The sequence below is a fragment of the Tursiops truncatus genome, chromosome 9 (assembly GCF_011762595.2).
Source record: "Tursiops truncatus isolate mTurTru1 chromosome 9, mTurTru1.mat.Y, whole genome shotgun sequence".
NCBI lineage: Eukaryota > Metazoa > Chordata > Mammalia > Artiodactyla > Delphinidae > Tursiops > Tursiops truncatus.
The window spans coordinates 41,609,368-41,632,950 of NC_047042.1; the positions used below are offsets into that span (position 1 = coordinate 41,609,368).

Genomic DNA, 23,583 nt, shown 5'->3' on the forward strand with positions numbered 1-23,583 from the left:
TCTGTGAGAAGAGAATGTCCAGGCATAGGCAACAAGGGCAAAGGGCCCTATAGTACAAATGAGCTCAGCATGTATGACCACCAGTATATCTGGCAGGAGGCAATGTTAGGTTACCTTTGTAAGCCACACTGGTTATTCCATTTACAGTGAGAAGCCACTGAAGGGTTTAATACTAGTAATATGATTTTGAGCTTTAAGCTTATTTTAGTTGCTGTACAGAGAAGGAAGGGTAGAGGTTATAGGTAAGAATGAAAATAGGGAAATAAGGCAGAAGACAACTGCAACAGTATAAATCAGAAATGACGGTGGTGTGGAGCACTGCAGTAGTGGTGGGAATGGAAAGATGTATGACATGGTTCTGAGTCAGGACAGGCTGCAAGGTAGAAAGTGGGGGATAAAAAAAAGAGAGTAATTAGGAATGATTCCTGTTTGGGGCACACAAAAATGGTAGTAGTAAGTTAGGAAAGACTAAGAGAGAAGCAAGTCGTGATGGGAGTGGGAGTGAGGAAGGATCAGGAAAAAAAATTCTATTTCAGCAACATTAAGCTTGAGACAATCTTTAGCTATCCAATGGGAATGTCAGGCAAACATCAGGATACATGAATTTAGATATTGAGGGAAGAGTTCAGGGCTACCAAGAGAAATCTGGAAGTTCTCAACTTATAGATGAGACTATATGCATTCATGTAGGGAATGGCATACAGAGAAGAAAAGGGTCCCAAGGACTACGCCATGATAATAAAACTTGGGTACAGGTAGAGAATTCAGCTAAGAAGACTGAGAAAGAGTTCCCACTTATGTAGGAAGAATATTAGGGGACTCTGAGGGTCATAGAAACCAAGATAAGAAAATGTTTCAAGAAAGAGGGAATGGTGGACATTGTCAAATGATGTTGAGAGGTCAGATAAGATTCAGGACAGGCATGACTACTGAGAAAGAGATAGCAAGTGATCTTAACAAGAGCTATTTTAATGGAGTAGTAGGGATCAAAGGCTGGCTGAAATAGTTAAAGAGGGAGATCCCATTTTGCACTTTGTTCTTCCTCTTTAATTTCAAGAACAAAGATGTAATGACTGGGGCTATAGCAGCCATCTTTGAACTATGATGGAAAAACCAAAAGAATCATGATAAAATTACTCCCGGTAGCCTGGGCTGCTGAAAATACTATTTCTTTGGGCTTTCTGTTATGTGTTAAATTTTATATCTCTATATTAATCAAACCTTTCCTGCAGCATAAAAATATCCCTTCCCTAAAAGTAATATATGGTATGTTTTCTCTCCTGGTCTCTAAGACTTTCAGTCTGAATAAAAAACAAAAAACAACTGCAGCACTGATTTGCACTAACAGTGAGTCTACTGCATTTACTTTAAAAAGAATACCTTTTCATTATCTCCTTTTAGGTTTGCATGTCCTAGTTATGCTGAAAATGAACATATGGAGCTGAATGTAGGTATGAAAGGAAAACTTTCACACATAGCAGAGTTCTATAAATGCTTTTAAAAACAAGTGCAGATGTGTTCCTTTATACCTTCAACCATAAACAGTCAAATCAGAATGATCTTTCCAACTTTAATTGAGTACTCTGAAAATTAACTCTACATGACTGTAATCAGGAGGTATATAATATTTTTGTACTCCTTCACTTATTTTTTTATAAACATTTCCAATTTTAGAGGAAAAAAGAGAAAATGGAGGTACTGAGGATAGACAACTATTTAGAAGTTTTGCTGTAGTACAGAAATGGGCAATAACTGGAGAAGGGATGAGGTGAAGTTCTCTAAAAGATTGGGAAATGTTAAAACATGTCAAAGGAAATGAAGAAATTCTTCTTGAAGGAACTAAGATATTTTCTATCTGATATTCCTCTGGTACTAGTTTCAAATATAAAGTCTTAGATCATACCAAAATTATTTGCTTTCAAAATATAATTCTGTAACATGTAAATAAATATTCTATTATAGGAATTCTCATATTTTAATTGTAAAGTACTAGGAACTATGTCATAAACATACTGTCATAAGCCTAGATTTTCCAATGAAACATTCTAAAATAACACTAGAATTAATTTAATATAGTTAATAATTCATAATAAAGAATTTAGTCTCAACACATGCAAGAGCCTATTTGCCATTGGTTTTTAAAAATTTTTTTCTTATAAAATATGCTTTTACATTTTCCCTAGTGGTACTATCACATATATCTATAACACATGTTAGTTTTCACTTTCATTAGACTACTTCATGATGATAAAAACAAAGCACATGATTATTTGATTAGAGAAACAGTTCTTTGTTTGATTAAATTAATTATATTAATACAAAATTTTCTTTACAAAATGCTACAAAACTGTGCTGCTTTAGGCAAATGACAGTGTTAAAACTGGATAAAATAAAATACTTCCATCAATTATAACAAGTGAATCAGCAACTTTTTGTAGTATCATATATTTCACATATAATACAAATTATAAGTTTATATATTTATATAAATATTTATAAAATATATTTATTATACTATGTTATTTTACAACATATATTATATACTATGTATATTTTATATATTTATATCATAAAAATAATTTGGAAATGCTAAATTCTTTTCTGCTCATAGTGAAGTAATTGCCTTGTAGACATTTTGGAAGTTAGCTCAGTTTATTTAAGTTTGTAGAAATGACAATGATGCACAGTGGTTTTAAAATAATGTGCATTTTTCAGATATGAAGGTATATGCACATAAGAATTGTTTTTCCTTCTAGATCCTCACTGAAATGGCCAATGGAATTTTAAAAACATGAGACACAGAAAGAGAGAGAGGGAAGGAAGGAAGGAAGGAAGGAGGGAAGGAGGGAAAGAGGGAGGAAGGGGATGTAAGTAAGAACATACACCTATAATAGTAGTGGAACTGAGGGAAGATTCCTACCACTTTCTAAAAATACCAAGAATATTTGCTGGGACCCATCAAACCAGGTTATTTCCACTGCTCCTGGTTTTAACAGTATCTTGAGTTCTTCCATAGTTTTCTTCTCATTTGTCTATATTCTCTTTTAGACTATAAGCATCAAGAGGAAGGGGTTATGTCCTTTCATGGATACCACAGTACTCCCAACAACTACTACTGGGCCCTACACTTACAAGAGGCTCAGTAAATATTTGTAAAATGAAGGCAAGAAGAAACGCTAAAAACAAATACATCAATATGCCAACAGTGGTAATCCCTGGGAAGTAGATTATGACTTTTGTTTTATCCATTTCTCTGCATTTTTCAAATTATCTGTAATGAACATGTATTAGTTGCATAATGCGAACAAAATAATTAATACATTTAAAAACACAGTTCAAAGTAATTTTTCACTAAATTCCTTACACAATAGATAAGCAATATGAAAAAGTAATTAAAATATATTAATGCTAGTTATTTATAGAAAACATTTATGCTAAATGAAGTTTATATATTTTATTTGTAAATTACTGTAACACACCATCTTCAAAAAATTACCTAAGGATGTATTTTAGTATATAGATCCTAGTTCAATGAAATTTTGTTCTTCATTAGGAAAAGGCAATACCAAGTCAAAGTCAGGAAATGTAATCTGAAGTCACAAAGCATGTGAAATATTTCTAACGTAACTAACACCTTTTAATGTCTAATTTTAAAGTAATGCAGATCAAGTGTTATATAGCTTGTTCCTATCCTAAACAAATATTTAACTACAAAAAAATAGGTAAGCAGCAATAGATAAGCAGCTAGCAGTACTAAATTACAGGGCTACATCGTGTGTCTGAGCAGAAAAGAAAATTCTAGATTTTTCAAACTGATAACTTTTTTGACATTAGCTCACTAGCCATTAAGTCATTAATTTCTTATCACTGTGTATCTATGTAGAATAATAATTTGGTTTTGACAACTTAAAAGTAGAAAACAATTAACATAAGAACTATTTCACTTTTTTTTTGTTTTTGCATTTTAGGAATTTTTGGATGATCTTGTATAGTGAACATGTGACTAAAACAAAACCTTATCATTATTTTTTCCCTATCAAACATAACAGGATCTTCTTTAAGCTAGGTTTGTGATGACATGTTGAGCTTCTCATACTATTTTTAATAAAATACTGCTTCCTTACTTTAATATAGGGAAGATACATTTTCAAGAAGGAAAATGCTGATGTTATCTTTGTTACAAGCTTGCTGCTGAAATGATTTAGATAGTTTTCTCTTCCATGCAGTATCAGTATAAGGCCTTTCTTTTCAAGAAATGAATTATAGCTGATACTTCAAATCTCTTTTATCTGTATCTCTTAGTTGAGAAAAATGAGAAAACATAAATATTTATTCTATATAAACAGAACAGATGCAAGATGTAGATAAAAATGATCCATTATGGAGCAGTGAATAATTGCTATTTGTATCACCATTCGAAGAGAAAAGGGCATCAAGTATTTCTACCACCTTTAAATCTGAGGATACCTAAAGTTACTGAGAAAATAAAAAATCTGTAATTTTATGTGTTTGGGATAATGTGTTTGTGGTTCATAATTTTGCATTGATGATAAATTTAACATTATTCTCTACAGCATACTTTGGAGGAAACTCAATAAAACTTTGCTTTAATTGAGAAGCATCTGTAGCATCAAAAGAACCACAACCTGCACCAAAAAAAAGTTTAAGAAATCCTAATGTAAAAATAATAAACAGTGAAGCTATTTAAGTAAATTATTCCTTTACTTTGCCATTTCTGATATCTAGATATTCAAAAGGTAACCATTCAAAAAATGTGCAGGCAAATTCTCATACTCTGATAATTTGAGGAAAATATGCTAGCATTTTTTTTCCCATGAAGCAGTAGTTTTACACATTTGGAGAGACTACATGGAAAGGAGAAGGCAATATTAAGTAGAAACAGCAATATCATTAATAAAGTCACCTAAGCATAAAAATGTACAGGTGCTAGAAATAATTTTAAACTAGGTTTTAAAGAATGAAACACAAAAATACCTAAAATCAGAGATTCACATGCTACACTGATGCAAAATGAAGCTGATAATTTCAAAGAAAGAAATCTGTATCTTGATTAAACCTCCTGGAAAAACTGTGTATCAAATTACACTCTTGATGAAATTCAGACTATAATATAACACAATGCATAGAAAATTTTAAACAAACATATCAAAATGATAATATTTTTATTTTGTCTACATATGCCAAACATTATAAGCGCAATTAGATAATCATGGGATGTACATAATACTTAAGAATTATATAGGTACTGTAAGATATTTAACCACAAATGTACATAAACAAGCACTGGACATTAGTACTATATAGGAGAAAGACCAAAGGACTTGGACACAGAAAGTCAAAGTCCTCATTGGTGGCCCTGCCACTTATCATGGGTCTTCAACAATTGATTCACAAACCTCTTGGAACTCTAGATTTTTTTTTTTTAACATCTTTATTGGAGTAAAATTGCTTTACAACGGTGTGTTAGTTTCTGCTTTATAACAAAGTGAATCAGTTATACATATACATATGTTCCCATATCTCTTCCCTCTTGCATCTCCCTCCCGCCCACTGTCCTTATCCCACTCCACTAGGTGGTCACAAAGCACTGAGATGATCTCCCTGTGCTATGCAGCTGCTTCTCATGAGCTATTTTACATTTGGTAGTGTATATATGTCCATGCCACTCTCTCACTTTGTCACAGCTTACCCTTCCCTTCCCCATATCTTCAACTCCATTCTCTATTAGGTCTGTATTTTTATATCCGTCTTACACCTAGGTTCTTCATGACCTTTTTTTATTGTTTTCCTTAGATTCCATATATATGTTAGCATACAGTATTTATTTTTCTCTTTCTTACTTCACTCTGTATGACAGACTCTAGGTCCATCCACCTCACTACAAATATCTCAATTTTGTTTCTTTTTATGGCTGAGTAATATTCCATTGTATATATGTGCCACATCTTCTTTATCCACTCATCAGATGATGGACACTTCAGTTGCTTCCATGTCCTGTCTATTGTAAATAGAGCTGCAATGAACATTTTGGTACATGACTCTTTTTGAATTATGGTTTTCTCAGGGTATATGCCCAGTAGTGGGATTGCTGGGTCGTATGGCAGTTCTATTTTTTAGATTTTTAAGAAACCTCCATACTGTTCTCCATAGTGGCTGTATCAATTTACATTCCCACCAACAGTGCAAGAGTGTTCCCTTTTCTCCACACCTTCTCCAGAATTTATTGTTTCTAGAATTTTTGATAATGGCCATTCTGACCGGTGTGAGATGATATCTCACTGTAGTTTTGATTTGCATTTCTCTAATGATTAATGATGTTGAGCATACTTTCATGAGTTTGTTGGAAATCTGTATATCTTCTTTGGAGAAATGTCTATTTAGGTCTTCTGCCAACTTTTGGATTGAGATCTTTGTTTTTTTGAGATTGAGATGCATGAGCTACTTTTAAATCTTGGAGATTAATCCTTTGTCAGTTGCTTCATTTGCAAATATTTTCTCCCATTCTGAGGGTTGTCTTTTTGTCTTGTTTATGGTTTCCTTTGCTGTGCAAAAGCTTTTAAGTTTCATTAGGTCCCATTTCTTTATTTTTGTTTTTATTTCCATTTCTCTAGGAGGTGGGTCAAAAAGGATCTTGCTGTGATTAATGTCATAGAGTGTTCTGCCTATGTTTTCCTCTAAGAGTCTGACAGTGTCTGGCCTTACATTTAGGTCTTTAATCCATTTTGAGTTTATTTTTGTGTATGGTGTTAGGGAGTGTTCCAATTTCATACTTTTACATGTAGCTGTCCAGTTTTCCCAGCACCACTTATTGAACAGGCTGTTTTTTCTCCACTGTATATTCATGCCTCCTTTATCAAAGATTAGGTGACCATATGTGCGTGGGCTAATCTCTGGGCTTTCTATCCTGTTCCATTGATCTACATGTCTGTTTTTGTCCCAGTACCATACTGTCTTGATTACTGTAGCTTCGTAGTATAGTCTGAAGTCAGGGAGCCTGATTCCTCCAGCACAGTTTTTTGTTCTCAAGATTGCTTTGGCTATTCGGGGTCTTTTGTGTTTCCATACAAATTTTGAAATTTTTTGTTCTAGTTCTGTGGAAAATGCCAGTGGTAGTTTGACAGGGATTGCATTCAATCTGTAGATTGCTTTGGGTAGTAGAACCATTTTCAGAATGTTGATTCTTCCAATCCAAGAACATGGTAAATCTCTCCATCTATTTGTATCATCGTTTTTTTTTTTTTTTTTTTTTTTTTGCGGTACGTGGGCCTCTCACCGTTGTGGCCTCTCCCATTGCGGAGCACAGGCTCCGGATGCACAGGCTCAGCAGCCATGGCTCACGGGCCTAGCCACTCCACAGCATGTGGGATCTTTCCGCACCGGGGCACGAACCTGTGTCCCCTGCATCGGCAGGTGGACTCTCAACCACTGCGCCAACAGGGAAGCCCTATTTGTATCATCTTTAATTTCTTTCATCAGTGTCTTATAATTTTCTGCATACAGGTCTTTTGTCTCCTTAGGTAGGTTTATTCCTAGATATTTTATTCTTTTTCTTGCAGTGGTAAATGGGAGTGTTTTCTTAATTTCACTTTCAGATTTTTCATCATTAGTGTATAGGAATGCCAGAGATTTCTGTGCATTAATTTTGTATCCTGCTACTTTACCAAATTCATTAATTAGCTCTAGTAGTTTCCTGGTAGCATCTTTAGGATTCTCTATGTAGAGTATCATGTCATCTGCAAACAGTGACAGCTTTACTTCTTCTTTTCTGATGTGTATTCCTTTTATTTCTATTTCTTCTCTGAATGCTGTGGCTAAAACTTCCAAAACTATGTTGAATAAGAGTGGTGAGAGTGGCCAACTTTGTCTTGTTCCTGATCTTAGTGGAAATGGTTTCAGTTTTTCACCATCAAGGATGATGTTGGCTGTGGGTTTGTCATATATGGCCTTTATTATGCTGAGGAAAGTGCCCTCTATGCCTACTTTCTGCAGGGTTTTTTATCATAAATGGGTGTTGAATTTTGTCAAAAGCTTTCTCTGCATCTATTGAGATGATCACATGGTTTTTCTCCTTCAATTAGTTAATACAGTGTATCACATTGATTGATTTGCGTATATTGAAGAATCCTTGCATTCCTGGAATAAACCCCACTTGATCATGGTGTTATGATCCTTTTAATGTGCTGTTGGATTCGGTTTGCTAGTATTTTGTTGAGGATTTTTGCATCTATGTTCATCAGTGATATTGGCCTGTAGTTTTCTTTCTTTGTGACCTCTTTGGTTTTGGTAACAGGGTGATGGTGGCCTCATAGAATGAGTTTGGGACTGTTCCTCCCTCTGCTATATTTTGGAAGAGTTTGAGAACAACAGGTGTTAGCTCTTCTCTAAATGTTTGATAGAATTCGCCTGTGAAGCTGTCTGGTCCTGGGCTTCTGTTAGTTGGAAGATTTTAAATCACAGTTTCAATTTCACTGCTTGTGACTGGTCTGTTCATATTTTCTCTTTCTTCCTGGTTCAGTCTCAGCAGGTTGTGCATTTCTAAGAATTTGTTCATTTCTTCCAGGTTGTCCATTTTATTGGCATAGAGTTACTTGTAGTAATCTCTCATGATCCTTTGTATTTCTGCATGGTCAGTTGTTACTTCTCCCTTTTTCATTTCTAATTCTATTGATTTGAGTCTTCTCCCTTTTTTTTTTTGATGAGTCTGGCTAATGGTTTATCAATTTTGTTTATCTTCTCAAAGAATGAGCTTTTAGTTTTATTGATCTTTGCTATCATTTCCTTCATTTCTTTTCATTGATTTCTGATCTGATCTTTATGATTTCTTTCCTTCTGCTAACTTTAGGGTTTTTTGTTCTTCTTTCTCTACTTACTTTAGGTGTCAGGTTAGGTTATTTGAGATGTTTCCTGTTTCTTAAGGTAGGATTTTATTGCTATAAACTTCCCTCTTAAAACTGCTTTTGCTGCATCCCATAGCTTTTGGGTCATCGTGTCTCCATTGTCATTTGTTTCTAGGTATTTTTTGATTTCCTCTTTGATTTCTTCAGTGATCACTTCGTTATTACGTAGTGTATTGTTGAGGCTCCATGTGTTTGTATTTTTTACAGATCTTTTCCTGTAATTGATATCTAGTCTCATAGCGGTGTGGTTGGAAAAGATACTTGATACAATTTCAATTTTCTTAAATTTACCAAGGCTTGATTTGTGACCCAAGATATGATCTATCCTGGAGGATGTTCCATGAGCACTTGAGGAAAATCTGTTTTCTGTTGTTTTTGGATGGAATGTCCTATAAATATCAATTAAGTCCATCTTGTTTAATGTATCATTTAATGCTTGTGTTTTCTTATTTATTTTCATTTTAGGTGATATGTCCATTGGTGAAAGTGGGGTGTTAAAGTCCCCTACTATGATTGTGTTACTGTCAATTTCCCCTTTTAGGGCTTTAGTATTTGTCTTCTGTATTGAGGTGCTGCTATGTTGGGTGCATAAATATTTACAATTGTTATATCTTCTTCTTGGATTGAACCCTTGATCATTATGTATTGTTCTTCTTTGTCTCTTGTAATAGTCTTTATTTTAAAGTCTATTTTGTCTGATATGAGAATTGCTACTCCAGCTTTCTTTTGATTTCCATTTGCATGGAAAATCTTTTTCCATCCCCTCACTTTCAGTCTGTATGTGTCCCTAGGTCTGAAGTGGGTCTCTTGTAGACAGCATATATATGGGTCTTGTTTTTGTATCCATTCAGCCAGTCTGTGTCTTTTGGTGGGAGAATTTAATCCATTCATGTTTAAGGTAATTATCGATATGTATGTTCCTATTCCCATTTTCTTAACTGTTTTGGGTTTGTTATTTTAAGTCTGTTCTTTCTCTTGTGTTTCTTGCCTAGAGAAGTTCCTTTAGCATCTGTTGTAAAGCTGGTTTCATGGCGCTGAACTCGCTCAGCTTTTGCTTGTCTGTAAAGGTTTTAATTTCTGCATCAAATCTGAATGAGATCCTTGCTGGGTAGAGTAATCTTGGTTGTAGGTTCTTCTCCTTCATCACTTTAAATATGTCCTTCCACTCCCTTCTGGCTTGCAGAGTCTCTGCTGAAAGATCAGCTGTTAACCTTATGGGGATTCCCTTGTGTGTTATTTGTTGGTTTTCCCTTGCTGCTTTTAATATGTTTTCTTTGTATTTAATTTTTGATAGTTTGATTAATATGTGTCTTGGCGTGTTTCTCCTTGGATTTATCCTGTATGGGACTCTCTGTGCTTCCTGGACTTGATTAACTATTTCCTTTGCCATATTAGGGAAGTTTTCAACTATAATCTCTTCAAATTTTTTCTCAGTTCCTTTTTCTCTTCTTGTTCTGGAACCCCTATAATTCGAATGTTGGTACATTCAGAGGTCTCTGAGACTGTCCTCAGTTCTTTTCATTCTTTTTTCTTTATTCTCCTCTGCAGTATTTACTTCCACTATTTTATCTCCCAGGGCACTTATACGTTCTTCTGCCTCAGTTATTCTGCTATTGATCCCTTCTAGAGTGTTTTTAATTTCATTTATTGTGCTGTTCATCATTGCTTATTTCCTCTGTAGTTCTTCTAGTTCCTTCTTAAATGTTTCTTGCATTTTCTCTATTCTATTTCCAAGATTTTGGATCATCTCTACTATCATTATTCTGAATTCTCTCTCAGGTAGACTGCCTATTTCCTCTTCATTTGTTAGGTCTCGTGGGTTTTTACCTTGCTCCTTCATCTGCTGTGTGTTTTTCTGTCTTCTCATTTTGCATATCTTACTGTGTTTGGCGTCTCCTTTTTGCAGGCTGAAGGTTCATAGTTCCCGTTGTTTTTGATGTCTGTCCCCAGTGGCTAAGGTTGGTTCAGTGGGTTGTGTAGGCTTCCTGGTGGAGGGGACTAGTGCCTGTGTTCTGGTGGATGAGGCTGGATCTTGTCTTTCTGGTGGGCAGGTCCACGTCTGGTGGTGTGTTTTGGGGTGTCTGTGGACTTATTATGATTTTAGGTAACCTCTCTGCTAATGGGTGGGGTTGTGTTCCTGTCTTGCTAGTTGTTTGGCATAGGGTGTCCAACACTGTAGCTTGCTGGTCGTGGAGTGAGGCTGGGTCTTGGTGTTGAGATGGAGATCTCTGGGAGATTTTCGCTGTTTGATATTACATGGAGCTGAGAGGTCTCTTGTGGACCAGTGTCCTGGAGTTCGCTCTCCCACCTCAGTGGCACAGCCCTGATGCCTGGCTGGGGCACCAAGAGCCTGTCCTCCACATAGATCAGATTAAAAGGGGAGAAAAAATGAAAGAAAGGAAGGGTGGAAGGGAGGAAGGGAGGAAGAAAGAAAGAAAGGAAGGAAAGAAAGAAAGGAAAGAAAGAAAGAAAAGAAAGAAAGAAAGAAAGAGAAGAAAGAGGATAAAATAAAATAAAGGTATTAAAATAAAAAATAATTATTAAGAAAAAAAAATTTTTAAGTAAAAAACAAAAAAAAAAACAGACAGAACCCTAGGACAAATGGTGAAAGCAAAGCTATACAGACAAAATCACACACAGAAGCATACACATACACACTCACCAAAAGAGGAAAAGGGGAAAAAATAGTCTATATTGGTCCCAAAGTCCACCTCCTCAATTTGGGATGATTCGTTGTCTACTCAGGTATTCCACAGATGCAGGGTACATCAAATTGACTGTGGAGATTGAATCTGCTGCTCCTGAGGCTGCTGGGAGAACCTTCCCTTTCTCCTCTTTGTTTGCACAGCTCCCGGGTTTCAGCTTTGGATTTGGCCCCGCCTCTGCGTGTAGGTCGCAGGAGGGCGTCTCTTCTTCGCTCAGACAGGACGGGGTTAAAGAAGCAGCTGCTTCTGGGGCTCTGGCTCACTCAGGCCGGGGGGAGGGAGGGATACGGATGTGGGATGAGCCTGCGGCGGCAGAGGCCAGCATGACATTGCACCAGCCTGAGGCGTGCTGTGCATTCTCCCGGGGAAGTTGTCCCTGGATCAGAGGACCCTGGCAGTGTCGGGCTACACAGACTTGCGGGAGCAGAGGTGGGGCTAGTGACCTGTGCTCGCACACAGGCTTCTTGGTGGCTGCAGCAGCAGCCTTAGCAACTCATGCCCGTCTCTGGGGTCCACGCTGATAGACGCGGCTCACGCCCGTCTCTGGAGTTCCTTTAAGCAGCGCTCTTAATACCCTCTCCTCGCACACCAGGAAACAAAGAGGGAAGAAAAAGTCTCTTGCCTCTTTGGCAGGTCCAGACTTTTTCCTGGACTCCCTCCCGGCTAGCCGTGGTGCACTGACCCCTTCAGGCTGTATTCACGCAGCCAACCCCAGTTCTCTCCCTGGGATCCGACTGAAGCCAGAGCCTCAGCTCCCAGCCCCGCCCGGCCCGGCGGGTGAGCAGCAAGCCTCTTGGGCTGGTGAGTGCAGGTCAGCACCGATTCTCTGTGTGGGAATCTCTCCGCTTCGCCCTCCACACCCCTGTTGCTGTGCTGTTCTCTGCAGCTCTGAAGCTTCCCTCCTCTGCCACCCGCAGTCTCTGCCTGCAAGGAGGCTTCCTAGTGTGTGGAAACCTTTCCTCCTTCACAGCTCCCTCCCACTCTCTCCCGTCTCTATTCTTTTGTCTCTGTTTTTTCTTTTGCCCTACCCAGGTACGTGGGGGAGTTTCTTGCCTTTTGGGAGGTCTGGGGTCTTCTGCCAGCGTTCAGTAGGTGTTCTATAGGAGTTGTTCCACGTGTAGATGTATTTCTGATGTATCTGTGGGGAGGAAGGTGATCTCCACGTCTTACTCTTGAGCCATCTTCCTAAAATCTGTCTAGATTTCTTAACTAGTGATAACCTTGAGGGGAAAAAAGGTCTAAGGGAATTTGACCAGTTGAGCTGTAACTTTATAAAGTCACTTCTAGATTTAAACTCTAAGATTCCACTATTTTAAATGAATGAGAAGTAAACCATTATGAATAAGACTCAAGGTGAAACTCGTATTTTCCTCAAATAACCTTGGGGCACCAAGTCTCTCCCTGGGTAAATGCTTTATAATTCTAACAAACTGAATTTTTAAGGCAGACATTACTTTTTTAGGTAAGCCTGAGCACATCTGCAGTATCTACTGACATCTTTTATTAGCAATAATTTAATATCATCTGAAATTCAACAGTAAGAGCCTGAGTTAAAAATTGAGATACTAGAAAATAAGTATTCACATAATCCTGTTGAAAAAACCATGAAATAGTACTATTTCCATATATGATTCCATATTAATCTAGAAACCATAGGTTATAAGTCTATAATCAAATTTATACATGATCCTATTTTTCTCAATCTTGACAACTGTTACATAAAGAGCTTCTCTAAGTTCTTAGGCATCTCTTATCCTTTGGGTTATGAAAAATCAAACACACATGCAACAAAACAGTTTGGTTTTGCTCACAAATCTGGATAAAAATAACACAGGGTTAATAACGATAGTAATAATTATAATAATAATAATCACGATGGTATGTGTTACAATTTATAGATAATTTAATGGGCCAGCAATTATGCTAGGCATTCTACATATGCTATTCTCTGATGTACAGAACTTGCCTACACAATATTACCTTTACTTTACTGATGAGGAAATACAAACTCAGAAGCCTTAAGGAATTTGCCCCAGAGTGGCAAAGCTACTAAGTGGAGGAGCAGATATTCAAATCCAGGTCTATCTGATTATAAACCTGATGTTCCACAGGCAAGTTTTACTTAAGTTCAATTTTATAAAAACTGACATATAAAAAAAGAGGTTTAACTCACAGATAATAAACATAAAACAATATTGGCTTCTTGACATTTATATGAGAAGACTGACTGTATACAAGAGATGTTTCCCAGGAATTGAACATTTCTCAGTGTCAGTAAGTACTTGGGAAAAATTTCAGATAATGCCAAAATCTGCAGTGTACTGCCACTTTACCAGCACAAAGCCTTTCATTTTATCATAAAGTACAAATATCAATCCTATTATATGAACTGCTTTCAAATCGTATAATTTAAACCTCTTTGCTTGAACTCTTAGTTTCTTTAAATACTTCTACGTAGAATATTCTTGTAGTTTGTCCACTGCATGGTAAAAAAAAAAAAAAAAAAAAGGAAATTTACAAATCTATAGCTCATCCTTGCTGAACAATGAAAGATCACAACATAAAAGCTTCAAAAATATCTACACAAAATTAAGAATGTAAGCAAAATATTACTTCCTCCTAGATTGTATTTTCTTCTCTATCTGTATTCATATACATAGACACCTAGCAAAAATATAGGCCTGTATATGTCAGGATCTACTGTAACAGCTCTAGTCTAGATGAAATGTGGGTCTAGTGAGTTTAGTGAGTTGTTTTAAAAGTGAAATTTAATTAAAAAGAATAAAATCAGGTACATCACACCTAGTAAGGATAACAAAGTAAGTTTTGTTTTAGTGTAGAGTGTGTACATATATGTACAGGGTGTGTGCATGATAGAGTCTTGTAAAGAGTAGCGGGTGTGTGAAGGGCTATGTGTAGAGCTGTACATAGGAACATCTGTAGGAATGTATGTGGAGGTGTGTACAGGGGTATGAGAAGGTTGATGTATGTGTATAATCATGTATATGAATGTGTGTAGGGTCCTCATAAGCCAGGTTATCCCCACACAAAGACAGGAATCTAGAAGTCAATGTGTGGACTTGATGATGACAATGATGCATTAGTACATTATTAGGAATAGTACATTAAGTCATATCCTATGGAAAATATTACTCAACTCTCATCAATTCTGTTTTGATTTACTATACTTTTTGTACCTTAAAAGGTTCAAAAAATTACTTGTCATATATTTCATTTTTTGTAATTTATTTTTCATTTCTTTTGGAAACAAAGCTAAATGCCTGGCATGCTCCAGACATTTGAGTTTTAACATTTTAAATTACCTACACTTAGGGTTAGTTTAAAATAGATACATTCTTCATTTAAATTTACTACAACTTTGTAAAATACTTTAAATTTGATTTCAAACCAAAGCCTGATGATTTCTCTCTGTCTTTAATTTCCTCTCAATATGGAGTTCATAAGAGGGTGACAATTAGTTAACTTCATTAGGCTAACTTGATCATGTTTTCCCCAGATCAATATGTAAAGTTACTCAAATAGAGAGCAGAGCTTAAAAAATTAATCTTCCTATACAATGAAAATAATACTAAATCATTATTAAATACCTCAATATCAGAAGAAATAAGTGAGTATACATTGAAATAAATACAGTGACTAAAAGGTTAAATACGGGTAAATACTCAATTTTTAATAACAGTAACAACACAAATTACTTAAACATTTTCTTTTAGTATGACTCATTAATAAATCTGTTAATTTAAAACAAATGAATTCTTTGCTAGGGACAAATTTTGCTTTAAATTACTCAAAACTAGAAAATACTTAGAAATGTATGACAACGAAAATATGATGACTCAAAACCTATGGGACAGAGCAAAAGCAATTCAAAGAGGGAAGTTTATAGCAATTCAAACTTACCCCAAGAAACAAGAAAAATATCAAATAAACAATCTAACCTTACACCTAAAGTAACTAGAGAAAGAAGAACAAAGAAAACCCGAAGTCAGTACAAGGAAAGAAATCATAAATATCAGGGCAGAAATAAATGAAACAGAAATGAAGAAAACAATAGCAAAGATCAATAAAACTAAAAGTTGGTTCTTTGAGAAGATAAACAAAATTGATAAACCTTTAGCCAGTCTCATCAAGAATAAAAGGGAGAGGACGCAAATCAATAAAATTAGAAATGAAAAAGTAGAAATCACAACTGACACCACAGAAATACAAAGGATTATAAGAGACGACTACAAACAACTATATGCCAATAAAATGGACAAGCACGAAGAAATGGACAAATTCTTGGAAAGGTACAATTTTCCAAGACTGAACCAGGGACAATTAGAAAATATAAACAGACCTATCACAAGTAACAAAATTGAAACTGTAATTAAAAATCTTCCAACAAACAAAAGTCCAGGACCAGATGGCTTCACAGGTGAATTCTATCAAACATTTAGAGAACAGCTAACACTGATCCTTCTCAAACTCTTCCAAAAATTGCAGAGGGATGAACACTCCAAATTTGTTCTATGAAGCCACCATCACCCTGATGCCAAAACCAGAAAAATATATCACAAAAAAAGAAAATTATAGACCAATATCACTGATGAACATAGATGCAAAATTCCTGAATAAAATACTAGCTAACAAAATCCAACAACATATTAAAAGGATCACACACCATGATCAAGTGAGATTTATCCCAGGAATGCAAGGATTCTTCAATATATGCAAATCAATCAATGTGATACACCATATTAACAAATTACAGAATAAAAACCATATGATCATCTCAATAGATGCAGAAAAAGTTTTTGACAAAATTCAACACCCATTTATGATAAAAACTCTCCAGAAAATGGGCACAGAGGGAACCTACCTCAACATAATAAAGGCCATATATGACAAACCTGCAGCAAACATCACACTCAATGGTAAAAAACATTTCCACTAAGATCAGGAACAAGACAAGGATGTCCACTCTTGCCACTCTTATCCAACATAGTTTTGGAAGTCCTAGCCATGGCAAACAGAGAAAAAAAAGAAATAAAAGGAATACAATTTGGAAAAGAAGTAAAACTGTGACTGTCTGAAGATGACATAATACTATACATAGAAAATCCTAAAGATGCCACCAGAAAACTACTAGAACTAATGAATGAATTTGGTAAGGTTGCAGGATACAAAATTAATGCACAGAAATCTCTGGCATTCCTATATACTAACAACGAAAAATCAGAAAGAGAAATTAAACAATCCCATTTACCACTGCAACAAAAAGAATGAAATACCTAGGAATAAACCTAACTAAGGAGGTGAAAGACCTGTACCCAGAAAACTATAAAACACTGATAAAGGAAATCAAAGATGACATAAACAGATGGGGAGTATACCATGTTCTTGGATTGGAAGAATCAATATTGTGAAAATGACTATACTACCCAAAGCAATCTACAGATTCCATGCAATCCCTATCAAATTACCAATGGCATTCTTCACAGAATTAGAAAAAAGTTTACAATTTGTATGGAAACACAAAAGACCCTGAATAGCCAAAGCAATCTTGCGAAAGAAAAATGGAGCTAGAGGAATCAGGCTCCCTGACTTCAAACTATACTACAAAGCTACAGTAATCCAGACAGTATGGCCCTGGCACAAAAACAGAAATATAGATCAATGGAACAGGATAGAAAGCCCATAGATAAACCCATGCACATATGGTCACATAATTTATGACAAAGGAGGCAAGAACATACAATGGAAAAGACAGCCTCTTCAATAAGTGGTGCTGGGAAGCTAGACAGTTACATGTAAAGAATGAAATTAGAACACTACCTGATACCATACGCAAAAATAAACTCCAAATGGATTAAAGACCTAAATGTAAGACCAGACACTATAAAACTTTTAGAGGAAAACATAGGAAAAACACTCTTTGACATAAACCACAGCAAGATCTTTTTTGATCCACCTCCTAGAGTAACGAAAATAAAAACCAAAATAAACAAATGGGACCTAATGAAACTTAAAATCTTTTGCACAGCAAAGGAAACCATAAACAAGACAAAAAGATAACCCTCAGAATGGGAGTAAATATTTGCAAATGAAACAACTGACAAAGGATTAATCTCCAAAATATGCAAACAGCTCATGGAGCTCGATATCAAAAAACAAACAACCTAATTAAAAAATGGGTGGAAGACCTAAACAGACATTTCACCAAGGAAGACACACAGATGGCCAAGAGGCACATGAAAAGATGCTCAACATCATTTTAATTATCAGAGAAATGCAAATCAAGTACAATGAGGTATCACTTCAGAGCAGTCAGAATGTCCATTATCAAAAAATCTAGAAACAATAAATGCTGGAAAGGGTGTGGTGAAAAGGCAATCCTCCTGCACTGTTGGTGGGAATGTAAATTGATACAGCCACTATGGAAAACAGTATGGAGATTCCTTAAAAAACTAAAAATAGAACTACCATATGACCCAGTAATCCCACTACTGGGCATATACCCTGAGAAAACCATAATTCAAAAAGAGACATGTACCACAATATTCACTGCAGCACTATGTACAATAGCCAGGACGGGGAAGCAACCTGATTGTGCATCAAAAGATGAATGGATTAAGAAATGTGGCACATATATACAATGGAGTATTACTCAGCCATAAAAATATGAAATTGAATTATTTGTAGTGAGGTTGATGGACCTAGAGTCTGTCATACAGAGTGAAGTAAGTCAGAAAGAGAAAAACAAATATCATATGCTAAAGGATACATATGGAATCTAAAATATATGGTACTGATGAACGCAGTGGCAGGGCAGGAATAAAGACATAGACATAGAGAAAGGAGTTGAGGACACAGGGGTATGGGGAAGGGGAAGCTGGGGCAAAGTGAGAGTAGCATCGATAGATACACACTACGAAATGTAAAATAGATAGCTAGTGGGAAGCAGACACATAGCACAGTGAGATCAGCTTGGTGCTTTGCAATGACCTAAAGGGGTGGGATAGGGAGGGTGGGAGGGAGGCCTAAGAGGTAGGGGATATGGGGATATATGTATGCATATGGCTGATTCAGTTTGTTGTACAACAGAAACTAACACAGCATTATGAAGCAATTATACTCCAATAAAGATGTATAAAAAAAATGAAATAAATCAATTCTTTGCCAGGGACAAAATTTGCTTTAAATTAACTCAAAACTAATGGCTTTCTATTGTTAATTCCAGTGAGGCTAAAAGAACCTATCTAAAAATAATTTTTGCTGTAAAAATTTTTCTTATATATAAATATTTTGAATATAAAAGCAACAATAATACTTTCTCACAGATATTCCTGCTCCCTGAATTTTTTGTAATATCTTCAAGCCTTTGGCTTCATTAGATTTTTCAAACTCATATGTGGGAAAAATAAAATATTTGTTCTAAAAACAACATTCTCCCCAAGCTATAAAAGCAGGAAAAATACTACAACCGTATTTTTCTGTTTGGATTACTAGGGCTCCGAAATCACTTGTTACACATGGGCTCCAAATTCACTTAAAAAGGAGTGCACTTTTTGAAAAGAAAGTTTTTATATTTTATGGCTCAAGTCAAGGAGTTAACGTTTTAGTGACAGTGAACCAAATGAAAATGGAGCTTGTATCTAAAATATAGAAATCTTCAAGTTGTAAAAATAACAAAATATTAGTAGTGGTTATTCCCTGAGTGATTTTTATTTTCATCTTTATATATTATTCTATAATAAGCACGTATGCTTATAACTTTCAAAAAAGTAATTAAAATTATGACCACTTACCATAGACATAATTAGACTAAACAAAATCTTTTCATCTTAATACCTAAATAGACAAGTTACACTGAAGAAACAAAAAATTTCTCAGTCTCATATATCTAACCTTACATTTATATATCTATTCATTGACTTTTTTAGCTTTGATATATAAAATATTTCCAATATACAGTGTGATTCACATGGTTACTAGTGGTAAACGCATTTCTGAAAGTTTTCAACACTTTCTAGGATCCTATAATAATGGAATATGGCAAAAGCTATGCCCATCCTCCACTGTTGTCTTGTTCTTTAAGGAAAAAATAACTATGCAAAAGATTTAAACATTAAAAAGGAAAATGTAATCCGTGTTTCACTTGTGAATGCTGACATGAAATTTCTGAGAATCTGGCTTCACACATAGTACAGAATACTTTACTATCGTAGTTGTATTATTTGTGGGTCAAAAGTGAAGAAATATGCTGGAATAAAGAGAGCAAAAACAGCCCACAAAGGCAAAAGGACTAATCCTGAATTTTCAGCCCAAATAAAAATGAAGAGCCCTCACTCCTTCCAGCTTGCACCTTGAAAAAGATTATTTGTAATTAAAATACCGACAGAGAACTATTTAGCAGCAGCATTGCCAATGCGGCATACAATATATTTGACGCTATGGAAGTCACAACAGCTGCTAACTGTACTCAGCCTCACACTGGCCTTAATATGTCATGAAAAATGAAGGACTTTACAATATAAGAAATGCAAATAGAACTGATTTTACAAAGAAAGGACAAGAAGCTAGGTTTGAAATAAGACGGTGGGCAATTTAAACTGTTGTCAACAATGTTACTTATGTGAAGCAAAAGATTACCAATTATTTTTTCCACCATCCCCCCACCTCTGTTTTTTTAATACCCGTTGACTTTAACAAGACAGGTCTGAATGTGTCATAAGTTAATTCTTTATCAGTTTTCATATATCATCCTTTACCTTGGCCTGCTGAAAATTATGCAAGCTATAAATTAGCTTTAAACAAGCTCTGAATCAGGCTAGAACTGGTTTTTGAATTAAAGAGCCTTCAGTATATTACAAGGTGCTGTCATTTTATTACCTCAATCAATTCAGTGTGGCCTGAGGTGGAAGGAAATGAATACTGTCTTCATTTGCAATGGGTTTATCTCTTACAGCAGGCTCTGGAAACGTAACTGCAGCAATGAATTGAAAGCTAAAGTTACACTTAACATTACCAATGCAGGAAATTGTTGCTCCTTAACAAAGTTGGAGTTTCAAAGGAAAAAAAGATGTTTCTATACTGTGAAAAATGTACAAAAAATTAATACTTGATTAAAATTAAATTTTATAGAATACTGAAGAAATATAGTTAAAGCCAACATTCTATTAAAATAATTTTAAATGGTCCTCAGATAAAGAAAAAAAAACACAATGGATGTGCTATTCTCAGTGTTTCAGAAATACTAGACATAAATGTATATTTCATCTTTATCTTAGTGAAAAGTATTTCATTTCTTTTTCCTGTGCAACTAAATACAAAACTGAATTAGGTATTAGTTAGGTTCATTGTCATTGTTACTAGACTCTAAACCACTGATAAAAGAGCCAAAAAAAAAAAAAAAAAGCCCTAACAAGTAGGTATTATTTATTGCTGTCTCCATTTTAAAGTGAGCAAATGAGGTACAGAGACATTAAGTCACTTGCCCAAATTTACACAGTTACCTAGACAATTTGATTCCAAGTCTATTCTTAAAGCAGACTATGTGACTAAGAGTACAGGGACACCAAGTACATCTAAGAGACAAATTTTTCAGGAAACTGTTTGTACCAGAAGTAGTAATGAAGGACACTGATGAGGGAAGGAATAAAATCAAGTTCAGAGACTTAGAAGAGTATGTCAGGTGAAGACAGAGGTGGATTCCAGTGACAACAGACAAACCAGCACGTTTATGTGCAAGTACTCATATAACACAAGAATGCGTTCAGTCTTTGACAAAGTTTAATCAGAGGACTATGTGTTGCTCTACCTAATCAATCACTGTGTACCCTTCCATAGTTTGAGTTTACTCATGATTTGCAAAATGATTTTAGACATCTGTATTTTAGCACTGAACTTGTTTTTAATTACTGAACAGATTTAGTGACAATATAAAATAATTTCTGAAGTGCTCAGTGATAGATTAATAAATGACTGTAAAAAGAGCACTAACTGACACTAACCTAGTCATTGCTCTGCCATTAACTAGCTGTGTAAACCTGAGATTAACAAGAGGTTACTTCTGTGAGTCTTACTTCTCTTAACTATAAAATAAAGCACTTTGACCAGATATTTTTCAAATTATTTAATGCTACAAGTGGTAGTAAAATCAATTTAGTGGAGACTGATCAGCATTTTTTAATGTAAAAAGAAAAGAACAAAAATTATCAGCATGCTTTTTATTCTGTAAAATCTTTAGGTTATATGTAGCAAACTATATAAAATAAATCTGTGACTGAAAAAGCTTGTGAATCACTGGTCTAAATAATGTCTCCTCTCCTGACCCCTAACATCCTCTAAAGGGCAAACAGAACTTCGGTGGTTACAAATTCATGGTATAATATTTGTAACCCTTTATGATATGGTCTCCATCTACCCTCCCAACCACTTGCTTTGCATTAAAAACATATTAGCTGAAAAGACTACATTTTCTCCATTGAATTGCCTTTACTCCTTTGCCAAAGATTGGGTTATTACATATACATGGGTCTGTTTCTGGGCTGTCTATTCTGTTCCACTGATCTATGTCTGTTCTTTTGCCTATACCACACTGCCTTGGTTACTGTAGCTTTATAGTAAGTCTTGAAATCAGATAGTTTCAGTCCTCCAACTTTGTTCTTCTCCTTCAATACTGTCTTAGCTATTCAAGGACTTACATCTTTCCATATAAACTTTAGATCTGTTTGTCAATATCAACAAAATAACTTGCTAGGAATCTGACTGGGTTTGCACTGAATCTATCGTTGAAGTTGGGAAGAACTGTCATCTTGAGAGTATCAAGTAAAGTCTTTCTATCTATGTACATGGAATATTTCTCCATTTGATTTTGATTTCTTTCCCCATTTGATATTGATTTATTTCTTTGTAGTTTTCCTCATATGGATCTTGTACATATTTTGTTAGACATATATAAGTATATGATTTTTTTTTTTGGTGCTAAGGAAATTGGTATTGTGTTTTTAATTTCAAATTCCAATTGTTCATTGCTGGATATAAAAAAGTAATTGACTTTTGAATATTAAAAATTGTATGTATATGTATAGCTGATTCACTTTGTTATACAGCAGAAACTAACACACCACTGTAAAGCAATTATACTCCAATAAAGATGTTAAGAAAAAAAAAGAAAAATTGGCATTAGTACACTTGGACATCCAAAAAAGAAAAAAAGAAAAAAAAAAAAGAGTCTACATACTGATCTTATACTTTTCACAAAAATTAACTCAAAATGGTTCAGAAACCTAAATGTAAAATGCAAAACTATATAAAGTTCCTAGAAGAAACAAGAGAAGATCTAGCTGACCATGGATTTGACCATGACTTTTTAGATACAACAAAAGAACCACCCATGAGAGAAAAAAAATTAAGTTGAACTTCATTAAAATTAAAAACTTCTGAAACAAAAGCAACCTAAATGTCTATCAATGGATGAAGGGATAAAGAAGATGTGGCACATATATAGTGGAGGTTCCTCAATGGTAACAAATGTAACACTGAGGTGCGGGATGTCACAAGTGGGGGAGGTTGGCTGTGCATCTGTGGGAACAGGTGATACATGGAAACTCTCTGTATGGTCCACTCAATTTTGCTGTGAACCTAAAACGTAAAGGAAAAAAAAAATGAAAGAAAGAAAGAAATGAGCTATCAAGCCATGAAAAAACATGGAGAAAAATGTGTATTACTAAGTAAAAGAAGCCAATGTGAAAAGTCTATGTACTATGTAATTCCAACTATATGACATTCTGGAAAAGGCAAAAGTATGGAGACAGTAAAAAGATCTGTGACTGCCAGGAGTTTAGGGGGGAGGGAAGGAGGGGCAAATAGGTGGAACACGAGGGATTTTTAGGCAGTGAAACTATCCTCTATGATACTGTAATGGTATATATATGCTGTCACACATTTTTCAA

At 35.2% G+C, this 23,583-nt stretch overlaps 1 protein-coding gene across 12 annotated transcripts in view; it reads right to left on the reverse strand.

Moving 5' to 3' along the window:
* PHF14 (PHD finger protein 14) overlaps positions 1 to 23,583 on the reverse strand; it is a 200,140-nt gene that overhangs the window by 23,764 nt on the left and 152,793 nt on the right. For 6 of the 12 annotated variants that reach the window (XM_033863036.2, XM_033863032.2, XM_073809675.1 and 3 more), the window contains one exon: positions 15,294 to 23,272. The exons of 3 other annotated variants lie outside the window; for them this stretch is intronic. In XM_033863036.2, the coding sequence (XP_033718927.1) occupies positions 23,087 to 23,272 (186 nt within the window). In that variant the 3' untranslated portion in view covers positions 15,294 to 23,086. Of the gene's footprint in view, positions 1 to 12,676; positions 12,762 to 13,292; positions 14,103 to 15,293; positions 23,273 to 23,583 lie in introns of those variants that run through there. 3 more of the 12 variants (XM_073809676.1, XM_073809677.1, XM_033863035.2) reach the window with 2 other exon arrangements.